Below are 19,697 nucleotides of genomic sequence, written 5' to 3'. Positions count from 1 at the left end.
ACGGGGAGCCTGCGGGACAGCCAGGAGATGGCCTTCCATGGTGCCAACCTGCTGTTGCCAACTGCGCTGTGCTTTCTGCTCTGTCCTGGTTTCCAGCCAGTATTCAGAATCCAGGGATGTATCTACCCAACCACTGTATAAACATGCATGAGGACAATAGTGGAACATAAACTTTTTTTCTTAAAGTTTTTATAAACTTCTCATAAACGCTTTTTTTTTCCTGCTGTCTGTTTGAGAAAGAAAATGCGCAAAGAATAACACTGCTGAGATGAGCAGAGCTAGGCTCGTGGCATATAAGCTACTAGACAGTTACGGATGGGGAAATAGCAAATTTTCAACAGATAGATATTTTGCTAAAAACTGTCTTGAAAAGGAGACACTTCATAGGTTGATCATCTGGCGTGGGACCCTAAGAACAATCGTTTTCAAAGCCATACGCAGAGTTCAGGCTTACCAGTCATCAGATCGAGTGCCTTCTTCAAAATGGATATTCCCCACAGTCTCCAGCTCGGTGAGCAAAAACGGGATCAGTAAGCCACGCCTCTTCTTCGTTTGTTTGACTTCAATGTGATAAATGGTCTCAATTCTACCAACGACAAAGCACACGTGTGAATGTCCGTATGGTACGAGAAAGTACACTATTCAAACACAGCGGTCTGTCGCGTGTATTTGTGACATCAGCCACTTTCTGCTTTTAGTGGATGAGCGAGCTTAGTGTTAGCAGTTGAACCAGGACCCAGACACCCTAGTTTGAAAATCCCCACTGACTTTGTTACCCTTCCCTCAGAGGGTGAAACTCTGAGAAAACTTCCCTGGTCTAGAAGCATGGCTGCCAAACCCCAGACAAGTCACTTTGTCTTCTTACACCTTAGTGTTTTCAGTGGCGTGCCGATACTAAGAGTCCTTGCGTCTGAATGGCTAGTTTGAGGGTCACCTGGAGTGGAGTAAGCCCCCCACCTCCAACTGTCACAATCCCATTGTTAATATTATTACAGGGACCGATTAACTCATTTACCCAGTGTCCCAGTGAATGCAAGAGCAGTGCGAACCAAGCCAGGACCGTGGGTGTGCCCTGCTGGGGCCCTGTCTACCTGCTGAGGCTCTGAGCTAAGTGGCTCTCCTTCACTGTGCTGAACTGAAAATGGCTTCAGCCAGAGCCCGGCATTAGGTACCCGGGTGGCGCCCCTGGGAGCCATGAGTGCCCGCGCGCAGTTCATATTTTGTCGCTCATCTCTTGGCCCCCAGCATTCTTCCATGTTTCCAATCTGAACGACCAGACGGTTCACAGAACGTACTCATGTAGTTTCTTGTTCCAGAACGCGATCCTCTCATCCAGAGCGCTCAGTTTGGCCAGCATCTTCTGATGCATAACCGATTCCTGTGTCTCGTTATTCCTGGGCTTCTCAGCCTCTGGTGCATTCTCATTTGGCCCTTTGCCAGATCCCTGGAGTTCAGACAATTCCTGTTCTAACTGTTAAAAACAACGTACCAGAGAGTAAATTAAAGATAAAGCGCGGTTAAGGCAAAGCCTCAACTCGGATATTCACTTTGTGCTGAGATTTATTAGTCAGTTTAGATGATCGAAGTAGAAACCTAGGTAGTTCAAGCTTTATAGAAGTCAAATAAGCAACTTCTCTCTGGTGCAAATCCAACTAGTACTTACTAAACAAGTGACAGGTTAAAAAGGCAGAGCTTGACAGTCTCTTAACTGAAAACAAGAAAGAACATTAAAGAAACAGGCCATGAAATGCTGAGTTTGCATATTTAAGGCCAAAGTGAAATTACAATCAGTGCTGGTTTGGGTGTGAATAAAACCTTAAACTTCTAATAATGTAATTTTTTTTAACATACTAACTTTTCAGTGTTTTTTTTCAATTATGTCTGAAGAGATATAAAGTATAGAAAATACCCAAAGGGGAGGCGATGATTTCCTTTGTTTCAGTATCCGACTAGCTCATAAGCACGCATTGCATCTGATTTTAATATTTTGGGGGGCTTGTTGTCTGTATTGGGCTTTTTGGTATTAATTGGGATATTTAAAATATTGCCTTAAATATTTTTTATCTTGATTACTTAGCTTTTCGGTCACTCTCTTAAAGTTTGGGTCCAGGGCAAATCTCTGTAGGATTTAAAGATAAGCTATATTGCATAATTTTTTTTTTAAAAAGAAACTTAATAGCAGTAAGCTATATTTCTTCACTTCTATAGCTATAACTAACTGCTATAGCCAGTTACATACTTACAATGTGTACAGTTTATGTAACATATATTCCCTTTCTTCCTTGCAGATTTTAATTAATACGGTTGGGTACCTTTAATCTGAAATTTGAAGCATACTCAAATTTGAAATGTTGGACTTGCTTTAGATATTTAATGAAGGAGTGCTCAGCTGATATAGTCCATGTGAACACCCCAAAATGTGAAAAACTCCAAAAGCTAAAATCCATTTGATTGTAAGGCATTGTAGGTAAGGGATTCTCAACCTATATACCTGAAAATAGCACATTATAGAATGGATTTCGATTTTTTTAAATCTTTCTGTGGCTTTTAATCAAATATTTAAATTTATTGACATTGTACTTTAAGACTACCATTTTAATTATGAAATGTAATCATGCTAATTTATTTACTTATTATTTATTAATTTAATTTACATGTCAAACTTCTGGTTCACAAAAATGTTATGTTTTTAACTTTTAAATATATGGCTATGTGGGTTTGTGTAATTAATGAAGTTGCCTACGAAGGCCAAAGAAAAATGTACTGGCTCTCCTGAAGCCACAGTGACAGGTGGCTCTGCAGCGCCTGGTCTGGGTGCGAGGAACCCAGGTGAGCCCTCTGCAAGAGCAGCAGAGCCGGCCTCTTTGTTCTGTCTCCAGCCCTCCAGCTTTATTCTTAAATGATGACCCAGGAGCCCATTGTAAAAGTGATCAGTGGTGGTGGTGGGTATCCACAGAATAAAGTAGACAAGTAGGCTTGCCTAGCTGGAGTCTGGGAGCTCTCTGAAGCCGCGTGGCCACAGCTCACTGGGATGAGCATCGCAGATGGCATTATGCTCGTCTGTCTCACACGAGGCGGATGCACGCTGCGCTTCAGTAGTTTCACAGGCAAAAGTGGTTTCACGCTCTATGAACATCTCAAAATTCGTGGGGAGAGAGCTGCATTCAGGCGTTTATCAGCCATTGTAATTTATTCCTTTGTAAAGTGCTGATTTACATGGTTCCTTCAATTTTGCTATTCGTACATCTACTTTTAACCTTACCGTACTTATGGACACGTTTGTGCAAAGGATAAAATCTTTTCACGCACGCATCATGTCTCTTGAGGATAATTTGACTTTGCAGACTTTATTTTTTCTCAGTGTGCATGTGGGGGGCATATGCTTTTGTGCGGAGGCCAGAGGTCAGGCACGGGTGTCATTCCTCAGGTGCCGGCCACATTGATTTTTGATCTAGGGTATCTCAGCCTGGAATTCTGCTCAGTAGCCTAGGCTGGCCAGGGAGCACCAAGGGTCCACTGGTCCCCACCACGTCCCTAGCTCAGGTTCTGACCTCTAATGACGAATACTTTTGCACGCACACGCAAACACAAACATACCACACCACACCCACCCACACACACCACATTGGGTGGCGGGGAGGAGGAGGAGAATTAAGGGTTTACTATTTCGTCGGATAGTTTTCCTGCGTTGCAGACACCGAAATTTTACGTGATTTGAGTCTTACGTTTTTTTTTGCATAGCTGAATATTTTTATCCGTTCTTCTGGCAGCTTCTGCAACTTGCTTTTCCTGTCATTCAGTTTTTCGAGCTCTTCATTCAGATGTCTCTGAACAGTTTTTATTCGCATGTTATAATACATTATTTTTTTTATTGCTGTGGTCTGAAGGCAAGAGGAAATGACAAAGAATTAGGTAGAACACATTACAGGTAGCCGTGCTGGCTAGTTTTAGGTCACCTTGACACAAGCTAGAGTCATTTTGGAAGAGGGAACATCTACTGAGAGAGTGCCCGGTGAGACCGGCCTGTGGTACACTCTCTTGATTGGGGAGTGATATGAGAGGGGCCTGGCTCTCTGTGAACAGCGGTCCTGGCTGAGCGAGCCACGAGGAGCAAGCCCGGAAGCAGCACCCTTCCATGGCCTCTGCATCAGCTCCTGCCTCCAGGTCCCTGCCCTGCCTGAGGTCCAGCCCTGGCTTTTCTGGATGTCCTATCGCAAGGAGTGAGCTGAAATAAACCCTTTCCTCCCCGAGAGCTTTTGGTCACAGGCCTAGGAGCCTAAGACACGGCAAGTGCTCTGTGAGCACTAGTGCCTTGTTCATGTGGACGTCTGCTAGCTCCACCAGAAACGCTGATGATGACAGCAGGCATGACGGGGCTCACAGGAGCTTGTATTCAATTTATTACGTAAGATAGAAAAATCTCAAAAGGCCTCTTCGTTTTTAATATGTGAGCATGTGGCTTATGTATGTCTATTTTCAGGATTTCCAATAAAGAAATTGCAGGCGTAATTTAATTTGTATACTTTGTATACTATAGTATAATTTGTATACTAAAGATACACAAATTGTATAATTTGTATACTACAGTATACTTTGTATACTATAGTATAATTTGTATACTAAAGAATATACTTAGCTAAAAAGGCATAGGATTGCAGCACAATAGTCCTAATTTTTAACTCATTGAAAACAAACACATAAGGAAGAGTCAAAAGGAAATGTAGAATTGAGTATAATTCACCTGTTTAAAAAGGCTGACGAAAAAAGATTTACCTTTGTCTACCATTCTGCAAAAAGATGCTCTAAGTGAACTTATTTCAGACTAAGCATGTCATTCATGAGATTATCATCCTAGTGCAATTTTCTCCAACCTTAAATTTAATGCCAGTATACCATTCAGTTATTAATCAGCTAATAATAATAAATTGATTAAACAGCCCACTTCAAAATACACAAGCTAAATGGTGCCTGAGGATTTGAGTAGCCGGAGAGAACTGACCATCTAGGCTACCCAAGAGGATGAGTTCCAGGTTCAGGGAGAGATTCCTTCTTGAAAAACAAGATGGAGAGCACAGAGCGAAACACCTGTCATCCACCTTCGGCCTCCATGTGAGCACACACAGGTGAGCACACCCACACATACACATACAGATACACACTAGACACACACACGCTATATACATTATATTACTACATGATTATAACAATATAATCATATCATATAATTATATCACATATTATTTGATACAGTATAATTATATATTAATAATAAAATAATTGTTTTATTTTATTCAAAATTATACATTTATAACATGCAAATATTTGTTTAAAATTATAAATAATGGTATTTTCTTTAACATAATATTATAATATAATAAATAATTATATGGTTACATATTAATATATAATTCTATGTAATTATTTGATGATGTTTCTTATTATTTTGAATATTTGGCATAAATGGAAAAATCCAGTACAAAAGAAATATGTGAGTTACTGAGAGGTAAAAGGATCTCAAATAAATTCTTAAAACTAAAACAAAACCATGTGTTGTGGAGCACATGATTTATTTTGCCAGACAAAATGGTGGATGCTGAGTTACATTTCAAACAAGCAGCAAGCTGTTCACGAAACTTACTTGTACTTATTTAGATATACCAAGACATGCTTTAGTATTCAAATGAACTTCAAATGTAACTTAGATCTCTTCCATGTGGGGGAAAAGGTTTAAAATGTACACATTTGCTTTGTTCTAAAACAGTTTTTAATAATCAGGTTTAAGAGAATCCATCTCCAACCTCCGCTTCCCACTTTTCGTCTCCCCACCGAATTCCAGCAACGCTGTTACCTGTGTGGTTTCAGGCGAAACAGCCTGCTTACCGAGCAAGAGCAAGCGGAGAGGAGACCGGAGGGTATAATCCCGCTGACCATCCGGGGCCCCGGCCCGAGAAGGGCCGTTAGCCAGGCAAACAAACGTGAGTCACAGTTACCTGACGGCGAGCGCACTTACGTCTGCTAGATCCTTGATCTGCTTGGCCGATACGTCGAATGTGTCCAGTCGCTTGAGCGTGGGCAAGTGGTACAGCACGTGCGTGGAGTAATTACAGAGCTGGCACACTGGGTTGGTTTTATACTGAGGATCATTCAGAGATAAATCCTTCAGGTGGAGCAGCCTGGTCAAGTTGGTAAGGTCCTACAACATCAACGGTGGTGTTCAGTCAGCTAGGAAGGCTCACCTCGGGCGCTTAAGATCACCCGCCATCTGACGGAACACGCTCTAATTGCACACTTACACACGTGCGTGCGTTGAGGATGTTTGTCTCTAGCGAGGGCACAGGTTAACTGCCAGAAGAAAAGAGCAAGCTTTGCTAAACGGAAGACTACCCAGCCATGCATTTCCTGGGTGCCCAGCTGCTCCTGACCAATGTGCATGAATTCTGGTTCACTATTCCCCGGGGGCATCTGGGGTCACGTTAGAATAGCCCCTTGCTGAAGAAGCAGTGGCAGCTCTGTCAAACGCACTCCACACTGAAGATCTGATTAACCTTTTAGTTCCTGCTCCCTGTGCTCTCACGTGCATGCTGTATCTGAGCCAAATGACAGTGCTGACATTACTCAAACAGACCCCGGGTTTCTCCAAGCCCTTATGAATATTCATCTCACCCTCTCACAATGTCCATTGCCAAGAAGAGCCTCCTCCAACGCCTGTTAAAATGCTCCTAGCCTTTCCTGTTCATTAATTCCTTTGCCATTGGACTGATCAGGTAACATTTTGCTCAAATTTCTTTTTAAAATCCTCATTCTACTGCTTCGCAACACCCTTTTGTTTTTAATCTGAGCTAAAGAGTATCTATTTACATTGACTGATTTAAAATCATTCCTTACACCGCCTCTTTCTCTACTATAATCATAAAGTGTGCTTGAACGCATAACTTCAATCTCACACTGTCAGAATTATGTCATGGTCAAGATGAGAAAGCAAGGGAAGTTTTGACAAGAAAGATTTATTGTAGCATGCTTGAAAGGCCACCAGCAAGCCTTGCTGTGTGGAGAACAGATTGAGGACAGAAAAAAGAAAATGGGGGTTGGCGAGGAGACTCACCAGGTAAGGGCGCCTATGCCTGACAGCCTGAGCTTGGTCCCCAGGGCCCATGTGGAGGAATGAGGGGGACTATTCCTTCTACAGGTTGTCCTCTTATGTCCACGTGTGTGCCATGGATGCACACACATTAACACACACACACACACACACACTAAACAAATAAATAAAAATAGGGAGAGTTGTGAGAAGTTGGGTTTTAATTTTTCCTCTCAGTGATGCAAAATGGCAGAGACAGTGTTGCCAGCCACGTTGACGGTGATCCGGGTGGTAAGGCTTTGGGCATATTCTGCATGGACACTAATAAGATTTGCTCACGGATTGAGGATGGGATATGAAGAAAGAATAGGAGTGAAAAGAAATGGCTGTAAGGATTTTAATTAATTGTAAGAGTGGAAATACCACTTGGGGAGTCAGAGACGCCTACAGGGAGAGGTTTGGGGAGTGGACATCAGTTTGAGGTCGGTAGTTGAGAGGAATCATCAGGATAAGTAGAGGAACCAATTTGGCAGTGATTAGAGTAGGTGTATTTACAGTCAAAAGACGTGATGGGATTATTTAGAGAATGAGTATGGACGGAAATGAGGAAGAGACCTCAGGACTGAGAAAGGGCAGTCCACTCTTTCAGATGCTATTAGAGGACGAACCCCCACAGAAACAGCTGTAGCCAGGAAGACTCGGAGAAAGTTAAGAGAGAGTATCAGCCTACCAGCCAACTGAGCAGGTAGTTTTTGGTTCTAAAAGGACCAAATCCTTATGGCTGCTTGATCAGATGCCTCCTGAACTCCCCCAGAGCAGTGGTTCTCCACCTTCCCAAGGCTGCAATCCTTTAATAGCATTCCTCATGTTGTGGTGACCCACACCATAAAGTTACTTCATTGCTACTTCATACCTGCAATTTTGTTACTGTTACGAATTGTAAGGTAAATATCTGATATGAGGCCGTCAAAGGGATCACGGCCCACAGGTTGGGAACCACTTCCCTAAAGCATCAGGAAGCACAAAGCGATGAACTCAATGCAATTACTCCTCGAAGGAGGACTGTATTTTCTGGTCTGTACAGTTTGTAACTCAAGCTGATAAACAAAACCAAGTATTTAGTTGAACTTACCTTGAAAGAAGTAATTTGATTTCCAGACAGGTTTAGTTTTTCCAGTTGTTCATTGGGATCAAGACATCGACCTTTCATTTGAAAAACAAAATTAAAGTACCATTAGGGATGAAGATGTAGAGTGCCCGAGGCCATGAGGTCAGTCCTCAGCATCGCAAAAAACAATTACGTTTCTAGTTCCACCTTTACGACATATCCTGGAGCCCTTGGGGGTTACAGGAGGCCATTATCCCCTGTGTGTCAGCGGGGTGAAGGGCACCACTGTGAGATTAGCAATGGCGACAAGGGACTGACAGTTACACCTCTGAACAGCAGATTTAAGAACAGGTGGGGAAGCAAGAGGAGTCGTGGGTCTGAACATGATCAAAGCACACTGTGAGAAGCTCTCAAAGAGCCAATGATATTTTCAGATTTCTTCACAGCTCAACAGAAAGAACCTTGATCTAAGGTAAAAACGTATGAAAAATAGAAATGCTTTTTTAATGGCAAAGTATATACATATGCGCATACACATGTGTGTGTGAATCCAAGCACACGCTTTCAAAATGCGTTAGCTCAGCTTCCCAAGGAAACATTACATACCAATGCTGCTTATTTGGTTTCCTGCAAGGTTGAGATCAGTTAGATTCTTCAGCGTCTGCAAGCCCTGAAAGTGCAGAGACACCGTGTCATTTCATTTCCTTTTTATTTATTTATTTTTTTTGTAAAATAACATTTTTGTTAAAACATAATTATATCATTTTCTTCCATTTACTTTCCTTCCTTCAGCTGCCTCCATACCTCACTCCCACTCCTGTCTTCCTCCTCCACAACTGTAACACACATACACACATGGGTAAAAATCACACACACACACACACACACACACACACACACACACACGAATATATAGACACAACCTACTGAATCCATTCAAAGTTACGTGTACGTGATTTCAGGGTTGAGCACTCGTTATTAGATAATCAACCGTGGACAATCAACCCATAGCGGAAGACTGTTTTTCTCACTCACAGCATCTCTTAGTGTCCTATACTTCTCTGTCTAGTGGTCTGGTAAGTTTCCAACCTTCCACATTGACAGGAAAACTTGTAATTTAAAAAATGATCAACTTTAGCTGGGTGGTGGTGGCACACTCCTTTAATCCCAGCACTAGGGAGGCAGAGGCGGGCAGATCTCTGTGGGTTTGAGGCCAGCCTGGACTACAGAGTGAGTTCCGGAACAGCCAAGGCTACACAGAGAAACCCTGCCTCAAAACAACAACAACAACAATTATCGGTGTTGATCAATCTTGTTATTTCCATGGGAGCTCTGACAGTAGATACTGCGTGTTTCTCTGGCCCAGAGAAAAATGGGTATAATGAAGTCTCTCCACCTCCATTCTAATGGAACTTGGAGAGAATTATAATAAGAAACAGAAAGGAGTGGAGGGGGAAAGTGCAGCCACTGGAGAAACAATATATCCCATAGCTTTGGTAAACTTCCCTTTTGAATACCTTCTAACACCAAGCACTTCTCAGGCCTGTTGTGAAGACGGAGACTTATAAACTGTTACCTGCATGCTGGTTCTTTTTCTACTTCATTATAAAAGTTATGTGTGTGAGCATTTTGTCCGCATGTGTGCCTGTGCACAGAGAACAGAAGAGGGGTGTTGGATCCCCTGGGACTGGAGTGACAGATGCTTGTGAGCTGCCGTGTGGGTCCTGGGAATGGAATCCAGGTCCTCTGGAAGAACAGCCAGTGTGCTTAACCCCTGACCCATCTCTCCAGCCCCACAGTAGCTCTTCTTGACAATAATAACTCTGCTAGTCATAAATATTTTGACCTTTCTGCTTTTTGATCTTAAATACTACGGTTTTAATGCCATGGCAGTAAGCTGATCTTACACGCAAATTATAAAAATTATCTCACCTCAATATTTCCTATCATGTTGTGGTTCAGCCACAGAACTTCCAGTTTTACCAATTTCTCTAAATTCTCTATTTTTGAAATTTTGTTGTAATATAAATATAATTTTTCCAAATTTCTGCATTCTTGAAGGCCTTCAATTTTCTGTTGAAAAGAAGATTGAAGAGCGTTACTTGTCACTGCCTTATCAAATAAAGTAGGGCTCGAAAACTTTTTTCTTTTAAATATCACCTATTGTAATATTAGTACCCAGAAAAATCAAGCAAACATTTAGAATAAACATATAATAAATCCACCTAAATACAGCTATACTTAATTATCTATGTTTTTGAAAATTTTAATCAACTATATCTGTTTTATATTAATATAATAAATGTATAATTTTATGAGTAGTGGTATTTTTTGCTTAAGACCATCTAACGCATTTTTATAATTTTTCAAAGGATAGTACTTAAAAATTAGAAAATATCTTATGAAGGTCATAACAGGTTTCTTTAAAATTACCCTATGTGCAGAATACTCACATTGGATCATTTTACGTATTGTGAAGACGCTTCAACAAATACTTTCATGCATGTACCTGTTCTCTGTGGCTGAATTACTTCTCTAGTATAAAATTCTTAGGGTAGTGATTTCTGAGTTAAAAAGCGTGTACATTTCTATTGCTCATGATACATTTTCTTTTGGTGTTGCTTTCTAAAATACATTCCTAACTTTTTAATGCCTAAGTGAATCAATGTTACTAGTAAGTCACGCTGGCTGTGATCTGATTTGATATATTTGCAAAAAAAAAAAAAAATAATATATTTCTGTTTTGACTCCTTACTCTGTTTTCACTTTGTACGAATTTTTATCTTTGCCCATTTATCAGTTTTGATCCGTATGTACTGCACGCATTTTAATGACTTATTTTTCTGAAGCCAAGAGTTCGGGATTAGCTGCACCTTGCCAGACTCTCTGTTTCAACCCACCTCTATGCAGCACTCGGCAATCCAGAGTTCTTTAAGCTGTGAGCAGGTCTCCAACCCTGAAATCTCCTTTATCTCTTGAGCAACAATCGTGAGACTTAATAAATTATGAAACAGTGATAATCCGACTATGCGGGGGTAACCCGAGAAAAACATCTCCAGCTTTGATGCGTCGGATCCTTCTTGTCCAACCGCCTCGTAATTTAAACCATTGCACAAACACTGTTTTAAAAGAAAGAATTTGCATTGTTATCTGTTCTAAACAGTTAAGAAACTGCCTTTGGATGCCACAAACCATGGACTGTGCATTGAACTGACGCTGTTCTCATACTCCCAGGAAGGATAAAGTTAGCTCACACGTGTGACTTCTGTGACTCCAAGAATTATGCGATAGAAGAAACATCCTTCTCATTCACCCTCCCAGCTCCAGGGAGGAGAACCAAAATATTATCTGCAGAACATTATCTTACAAATATTATCTTTAAAATATTGGGCTTGGACTCACCAGTTCTTTAATGATTTCAGTTCGATTTAAATTTTCACCTTCAATCATCTTTCATTAAAATCAATGGTCATATCAATGTGTCTGTTAAGGAAAATGAAAGATTGACATTAGCCCTAGAGTCATCTCCGTCCAAGTGGAGAATCACCTTGGAGCTACCAACGGCAGCGTTATCAGGTCTCTGCCTAATGCTTCCTTTCATCTCTGTAGTTTTCATTTAGAAAACGTTTTCAGTGTTCTGAACTTAAGTCTGCCTCTCCACACTTGCTCCTATTTCGTCATCAGCCTATTTGTTCCAAATAAAATAAATGTAGTTTTTCTTCTAAGCAATAAACCTTGAAAATACATGGAAGAAGTCGTCTTTCACCTTCCTGTTACTTTGCTCCCAGTCAAGATATTTAGTTTTCACAGGACAGTCCTGCTTTTTTCTCACACACACGCTGTAGCTTTGCTTTCTAATCAGGCTGTGGTGCCCTAAGCTGAACCCAGTTCTCTAAACTACCAAAAAAAAAAAAGAAAAGAAAAGAAAAAGGCTCCTGGAATGTGGACAAACATATAATTTTTAATCTATATGCTGGCTAAAGAGCTTCATTCACACTGGGAAAATAAAATTAGATGCTTAAGATGTACGTGATTTCCATTTGTAAGAATGGATATGAAAGAATCACTGGGGGCGGGGATCCAAGATGGCGGCGCTCAGAGAACATTCTGACTAGCAGCACAGCAGGATCTGCACAGTGACCAGCAGGCTGAACTCTGGGCCCTAAAGCACCAGTGATTGTGTTTCCCAGGTGAGAGGAAACCCCATGGTGTGAGATTCAATCAGCTTCAGGTTACTCAGCTAACCCGCCAAACAGTTCCCGGGTCCCGCCAGCCTAGAGCCACATGCCAGCATGCTCTGATCACTGTCCCAGTCTGAACTGTGGGCCCCACAACACCAGAGACTGAGATTTCCAGTCGAGAGAAAACCCCACGGTGCAGGAAACTATTGGGATCGACCTTAGGTCACCCAGACAATCCCTGGAAAAGACTTGGGTCCGGCGGGCACCCAGGTGCCAGCCCAAAGTGGATTGCTTAGCGGCCAGCAGAGTCCTGCCTGCGCCCCACTCACCATCCCAGACAGAACTGAGGGCCCCAGGGCACCAGAGACTGAGTTTCTCTCTTGGGTGGAAGCCCACAGTGAGGGGAAGAGCAGGTCTGACCTCGGAGCACTCAGCTGACACCCCCCTCCCCCTCCCAGAAAAAAGTTCTGGCCTGTAAGCACCCAGGCACCCAGTTGCCCACAAGGCGGAGCCACGCGCCTGTGCCTGCTTGCTCTACTCGCCATCCCAGACAGACCTGCAGACCCTGAAACATCACAGACTTGGAGAAAACATCGGTTCCAACCCTCAGGATACCCAGCTCCAGAAAAGTTCCTAGGTTCCCACGGGCCCTAAGCTCTGGCTTTCTACTGCACACATGAGGGCTGTGTTCACCTGCCACTGATTAAGCTAGGGTACTGGGGCACACCGCTCCAACCTCAGAGCTACAAAAGCCTGAGATCCCTTGGAGCAGCCCTCAGATACTGCTCCGAGGTGCGACCAATCATCTCTAGCCAAACTGACAAAACCAGCGAACTCTGTGGGTTTTCACGAGGGCTGCGCCCAGAAAGTACAGTTTAATAGCAGCGGCTGTAGCTCTCTAAATTCAGATCAAGAAACACAGCAGCAGGGCAGCCGTCTCCAGGAATTCTTTTGATGAGTGGAGAGCCTTCCGAACACCACAGTAACCACACAGGTCCATAGGCCTGAGGTGAACTGTGACAGTTCCTGAGAAGCACCACCATTCAGTTGACCATACTCAAAAAACTGAGGAGATCTCCTTCAGAACCCTGCCAAGGGGATTCTTCCACCCCAAGACTCCAGCAGGCACCAGAAATTAACAGATGACACCTGAGACAGCCAGATGGGTAGAGACCAGCATAAAAGCGCAACCAACAAAAGGCATGGCAGTATGGCATCCCCAGGACCCAGGTATCCAGGGGCAAGTAGCCCTGGACACCCTAATATAAGTGAAATTCAAGAAGATGACCTTACGTCTATGCTTATGAAGAGGTTAATGGAGGAAGCAAATAAAATGTGTAAAAAAAAAACAGAGGAAGATATAGTAAAACAGCTATGGCCATCTGTAAAGAAATACAGGAAGATGCAGGCAAACAGTTTGTGGCTTTCAGAAAGGGAATGATTAAATCATTGAAAGAAATAAAAGAAATAGAGGAATGTTCAAACAAACAGGTGAAGGAATTGAAGGAAAATACAGTCAGACAGGTGAAGGAAATCAACAAAACGGTTCAAGATCTGAAGATAGAAATGGAAAAATTAAAGAAAACACAAATGGAGGAATTCATGGAGAGGGATAACCTAGGAAAGAAAACAGGAACTACAGAGGTAAGCATAACCAACAGGCTACAAGAGATGGAAGAAAGAATCTCAGGTGTGGAAGATACAATGGAAGAAATCACTATATCCATCAAAGAAAATAATAAATCTAAAAAATTCCTGACACAAACCATCCAAGAAATCCAAGACAACATAAAAAGACAAAACCTAAGAATAATAGAAATAGAGGAAAAAGAAGATTCCCGTCTCCAAGGCCCAGAAAATATTTTCAACAAAATAATAGAAGAAAATTTCCCCAACTTAAAGGAGAGGCCTATAAGCATACAAGAGACCCACAGAACACCTAATAAATTAGACCAGAAAAGAAAATCCTCCTGCCACATAATAATCAAAACAGTAAGTATACAGAACAGAGAAAAAAATACTAAAAGCTGCAAGGGAAAAAGGCCAAGTAACATAAATGGCAAAACCCATCAGAATCATACCTGGCTTCTCAATAGTGACTATGAAAGCCAGAATGGCCTGGATGAATATCATGCAGACCCTAAGAAAACACAGATGTCAGCCCAGGCTACTATACCCAGCAAAACTCTCAGTCCTCATAGACGGAGAAAACAAGATTTTCAAGGACAAAAACAAATTTCAACAATACCTACACACAAATCCAGAGTTACAGCAGATACTAGAAGAAAAAAAATACAACCTAAGAAAACTAACTACTTTCAAGAAAACACAGGAAATAAATAACCTCACTACAGCAAAACAAAAAGAAGCCAAGCACACAAACACACTACCACAGCCAACATCAATATCAAAGGATCTAATAGCCACTGGTCATTAATCTCTCTCAACATCAATGGACTCAATTCTCCAATAAAAAGACAAAGACTAACAGAATAGATGTACAAACAAGCCCCAACAATGTGTTGCATATAAGAAACACACCTAAGTCACAAAGATAGACATTATCTGAGAGAAAAGTGCTGGAAGATGGTTTTCCAAGCAAATGGACCCAGGAAGCAAGTAGGAGTAGCCATTCTAATATCTAATAAAATAGACTTTCAACCAAAATTAATAAAAAGAGATGGGGAAGGACACTTCATACTCATCAAGGGAAAATTCCACCAGGCATCACAATCCTGAACACCTATCCCCAAATACCAGGGCACCCATATTTGTAAAAGAAACATTAATAAAACTTAAACCACACATAGATCCCCACACATTAATAGTGGGAGACTTCAACACTCCACTCTCAACAAAGGACAGGTCAACAAAACAGAAATTCAGCAAAGAAACAATAACTCTAACAGAGGTCATGAATCAAATGGACCTAACAGACATCTACAGAACCTTTCACCCAAACGCAAAAGAATTGACCTTCTTCTCAGCACCTCATGGAATCTTCTCCAAAATAGATTATATAGTTGGTCACAAAGCAAGCCTCAACAGATACAAGAAGACTGAAATAATTCCTTGTATCCTATCTGATCACTGTGGACTAAAGCTGGATCTCAACAACAATAGAAATAGCAAAAAGCCTACAAGCACATGGAAACTGAACAACTCGCTACTCAATGACAGCTGGGTCAGGGAAGAAGTAAAGAAAGAAATTAAAGATTTCCTAGAATTCAATGAAAATGAAGGCACAACATACTCAAACTTATGGGACACAATGAAAGCAGTGCTAAGAGGAAATTTCATGCAGAAAGAAATTAGGAAAACGACACCCTTCACAATTGCCACAAAGGACATAAAGTGCCTTCAAGAAAAAATTAGAAACATCTCATTCAAGCAACTTAATGGCTCACCTAAAGCCCTAGAGAAAAAAGAAGCAGACACACCAAAGAGGAATAGATGGCTGGAAATAATCAAACTCAGGGCTGAAATCAATAAATTAGAAACAACTAAAACAATTCAAAGAATCACTGAAACCAAGAGCTGGTTCTTTGAGAAAATCAACAAGATAGACAAACCCTTAGCCAAACTAAAAGGCAGAGAGACCCTATCCAAATTAACAAAATCAGAAATGAAAAGGGGGACATAACAACAGACACTGAGGAAATCCAAACAGTCATTAGGACTTACTTCAAAAGTCTATACGTCACAAAATTTGAAAATGTAAATGAAATGGACAATTTTCTTGATCGATTCCACTTACCAAAGCTGAATCAATTAAATAGTCCATACCCTAAGGAAATAGAAGCAGTCATCAAAAGTCTCCTATCCAAAAAAAAGCCCAGGGCTAGATGGTTTCCGCACAGAATTCTACCAGACCTTAAAAGAAGAGCTAACTCCAATTCTTTCCAAACTATTCTACAAAATAGAAACAGAAGGAACACTACCAAACTCATTCTATGAAGCCACAGTCACCTTGGTACCTAAACCTCACAAAGACCCAACAAAGAAAGAGAATTTCAGGCCAATCTCCCTTATGAACACTGATGCAAAAATAGTCAACAAAATACTTGCAAACCGAATACAAGAACACATCAAAGATATCATCCACCATGACCAAATGGGCTTCATCCCAGGTATTCAGGGGGGGTTCAATATATGGAAATCCATCAATGTGATCCACCATATTAACAAACTGAAAGAAAAAAAACATATGATAATCTCCTTAGATGCTGAAAAAGCATTTGACAAAATCCAACATCCATTCATGTTTAAAGTGTTGGAGAGATCAGGGATACAAGGCACATATCTAAACATAGTAAAGGTGATATATAGCAAGCCTATAGCCAACATCAAACTGAACAGAGAGAAAATTAAATCAATCCCACTGAAATCAGGGACAAGGCAAAGCTGCCCACTCTCCATATCTCTGCAACATAGTTCTTGAAGTCCTTGCTAGAGCAATAAGACAATTAAAGGAGATCAAGGGAATACAAATTGGAAAGGAAGTAGTCAAAGTATCACTATTTGCAGATGATATGATAGTATACCTGAGCAACCCCAAATATTCTACCAGGGAACTCCTACAGCTGATAAACACCTTCAACAAAATGGCTGGATACAAAATTAACTCAAAAAAATCAGTAGCCCTCCTGTATACAAAAGACAAAAGGCTGAGAAAGAAATTAGGAAAACGACACCCTTCACAATTGCCACAAAGGACATAAAGTACCTTGGTGTGACCCTAACCAAGCAAGTCAAAGACTTGTATGAAAAAAATTTCAAGTCTCTAAACAAAGAATTAGAAGAAGATATCAGAAGATGGAAAGATCTCCGATGCTCATGGCTTGGCAGGATTAACATAGTAAAAATGGCCATGTTACCAAAAGCAATCTACAGATTCAATGCAATTCCCATCAAATTACCAACACAATTCTTTACAGACCTTGAAAGAAAAATTCTCAACTTCATATGGGATAACAAGAAACCCAGAATTGCCAAAACAATCTCTACAATAAAAGATCTTCTGGAGGTATCTCCATCCCTGATCTCAAGCTGTACTATAGAGCAACAGTAATAAAAACTGCATGGTACTGGCATAGAAACAGACTGGTGGATCAATGGAATTGAATAGAGGACCCTGAAATAAATCCACACACTTATGGACACCTGATCTTTGACAAAGATGCCAAAACCATACAGTGGAAAAAAAAAGCATCTTCAACAAATGATACTGTTCTAACTGGATGTCTACATGTAGAAAAATGAAAATAGACCCATACTTCTCACCCTGCACATAACTAAAGTCCAAGTGGATCAAAGACCTCAGTATAAAACCAGACACACTAAACCTGTTGGAAGAAAAGGTGGGGAAGAGCTTTGAACTCATTGGCACAGGAGACAACTTCCTGGAAAGAACACCAACAGCACAGGCTCTAAGAGCAACAATCAATAAATGGGACCTCATGAAACTGAAGAGCTTCGGTAAAGCAAAGGACACTGTCATCAGAACAAAACGAATGCCTACAGATTGGGAAAGGATCTTCACCAACCCTATATCTGACAGAGGGCTAATGTCCAGAATATGTAAAGAACTCAATAAGTTAAACAGCAACAAATCAAGTAATCCAGTTAAAAAATGGGGTACAGAGCTAAACAGAGAATTCTCAATAGAGGGATATCAAATGGTAGAGAAACACTTAAAGAAATGTTCAATGCCCTTAGTCATCAGGGAAATGCTAATCAAAGCGACCCTGAGATTTCACCTTACACCTTACACAGAATGGCTAAGATGAAAAACTCGAGTGACAACACATGCTGGAGAGGATGTGGAGAAAGGGGAACACTCCTCCATTGCTGGTGGGAATGTAAACTTGTACAACCACTCTGGAAATCAGTCTGGCGCTTTCCCAGACAGTTAGGAATAGTGCTTCCTCAAGATTCAGCTAGGCATATATCCAAAAGACGCTCAAATATACAACAAGGACGTCTGCTCAACCATGTTTGTAGCAGCTTTATTTATAATGGCCAGAAGCTGGAAACAGCCCAGATGCCCCTCGGTTGAGGAATGGATACAGAAATTGTGGTACATCTACACAATGGAATGTTACTCAGCAATAAAAACAAGGAAATCATGAAATTTGCAGGTAAATGGTGGGAGTTGGAAAAGATCATCCTGAGTGAGGTATCCTAGAAGCAGAAAGACACACAGGGTATATACTCACTCATAAGTAGATATTAGACATATAATCTAGGATAAACATACTAAAATCTGTACACCTAAGGAAGCTAATCAAGAAAGAGGACACTGGCTAAGATCCTCAATCTCCATTCAGAAAGTCAAAGAGGATAGACATCAGAAGAGGGAGAAAACAGCAAACAGGACAGGAGCCTACCACAGAGGGCCTCTGAAAGGCTCTACCCTTCAGGGTATCAAGGCAGATGCTGAGACTCATAGCCAACCTTTGAGTGCAGGGAATCTTATGAAAGAAGTGGGAGATAGTAAGACCTAGAGAGGGCAGGAGCTCCATGAAGAGAGCAACAGATCCAAAAAGTCTGGGCACAGGGGTCTTTTCTGAGACTGATACTCCAGCCAAGGACCACTCATGGAGATGGCTTGGAACCCCTGCACAGATGTAGCCCATGGAAATTCAGTGTCCAAGTAGGTTCCATAATGGGGATAGGGACTGTGTCTGACAGGAACTAATTGGCCTGCTCTTTGGTCACCTCCCTGTGAGGAGGAAGCAGCCTTACCAGGCCACAGAGGAAGACAATACAGCCAGCCACTCCTGATGAGACCTGATAGACTAGGATCAGAGGGAAGGGGAGGAGGACTTCCCTTATCAGTGGACTAGGGGAGTGGTATGGGGGGAAAAGGAAAGGAGGATGGGATTAGGAGGGGAGGAGGGAGGGAGCTACAGGGGGGATTCAAAGTAAATAAACTGTAATTAATAAAAAAATAATTAAAAAAAGAATTACTGGGGCTTATCTGGCATGGCAATAACTATTTATTAAAATGAATTCCCTGATTTCTCTTTTGTCACAGATGATATGAACCAATTAATTTCAAAATGGCTTTAATTACATGTTCATAATTTTAAATATTTTCAGTATGTGATGCATATGTTAAGAATTCTTGTTTTGAATACAATGATATGACAAGGTATAGGAAACACTATAATTTTACCCACTCCAACTCCCTCTTAGAAGTGTACAGCTGTAAATAAATGTGTGTTGGATTATGTAAAGAAAAAATGTGGAAATACACATTTTAAGTTGTTAGCATGAGTCTCTATGACTGTAGACAAAGCCAATGTGAGTAGATTAGGAATAAAAG

At 41.2% G+C, this 19,697-nt stretch overlaps 1 protein-coding gene across 1 annotated transcript in view; it reads right to left on the bottom strand.

Annotated features, from left to right (window-relative positions):
• Window positions 1-11,659, bottom strand: part of Lrrc9 (leucine rich repeat containing 9) — a 73,161-nt gene extending 61,502 nt beyond the window's left edge. The window contains 9 exon segments of the mRNA XM_060387634.1: window positions 455-586; window positions 1,296-1,471; window positions 3,726-3,881; window positions 6,011-6,193; window positions 8,211-8,281; window positions 8,793-8,856; window positions 10,119-10,259; window positions 11,087-11,305; window positions 11,589-11,659. Coding sequence (XP_060243617.1) covers window positions 455-586; window positions 1,296-1,471; window positions 3,726-3,881; window positions 6,011-6,193; window positions 8,211-8,281; window positions 8,793-8,856; window positions 10,119-10,259; window positions 11,087-11,305; window positions 11,589-11,636 — 1,190 coding nt within the window. The 5' untranslated portion in view covers window positions 11,637-11,659.
• Between the last annotated feature and the right edge of the window lie 8,038 nt (window positions 11,660-19,697).

Source organism: Meriones unguiculatus, chromosome 7, assembly GCF_030254825.1.
Source record: "Meriones unguiculatus strain TT.TT164.6M chromosome 7, Bangor_MerUng_6.1, whole genome shotgun sequence".
Classification (NCBI taxonomy): Eukaryota; Metazoa; Chordata; class Mammalia; order Rodentia; family Muridae; genus Meriones; species Meriones unguiculatus.
Note: the sequence above shows the minus strand (reverse complement) of the source record. Positions and strands in the feature narration are given on the sequence as shown.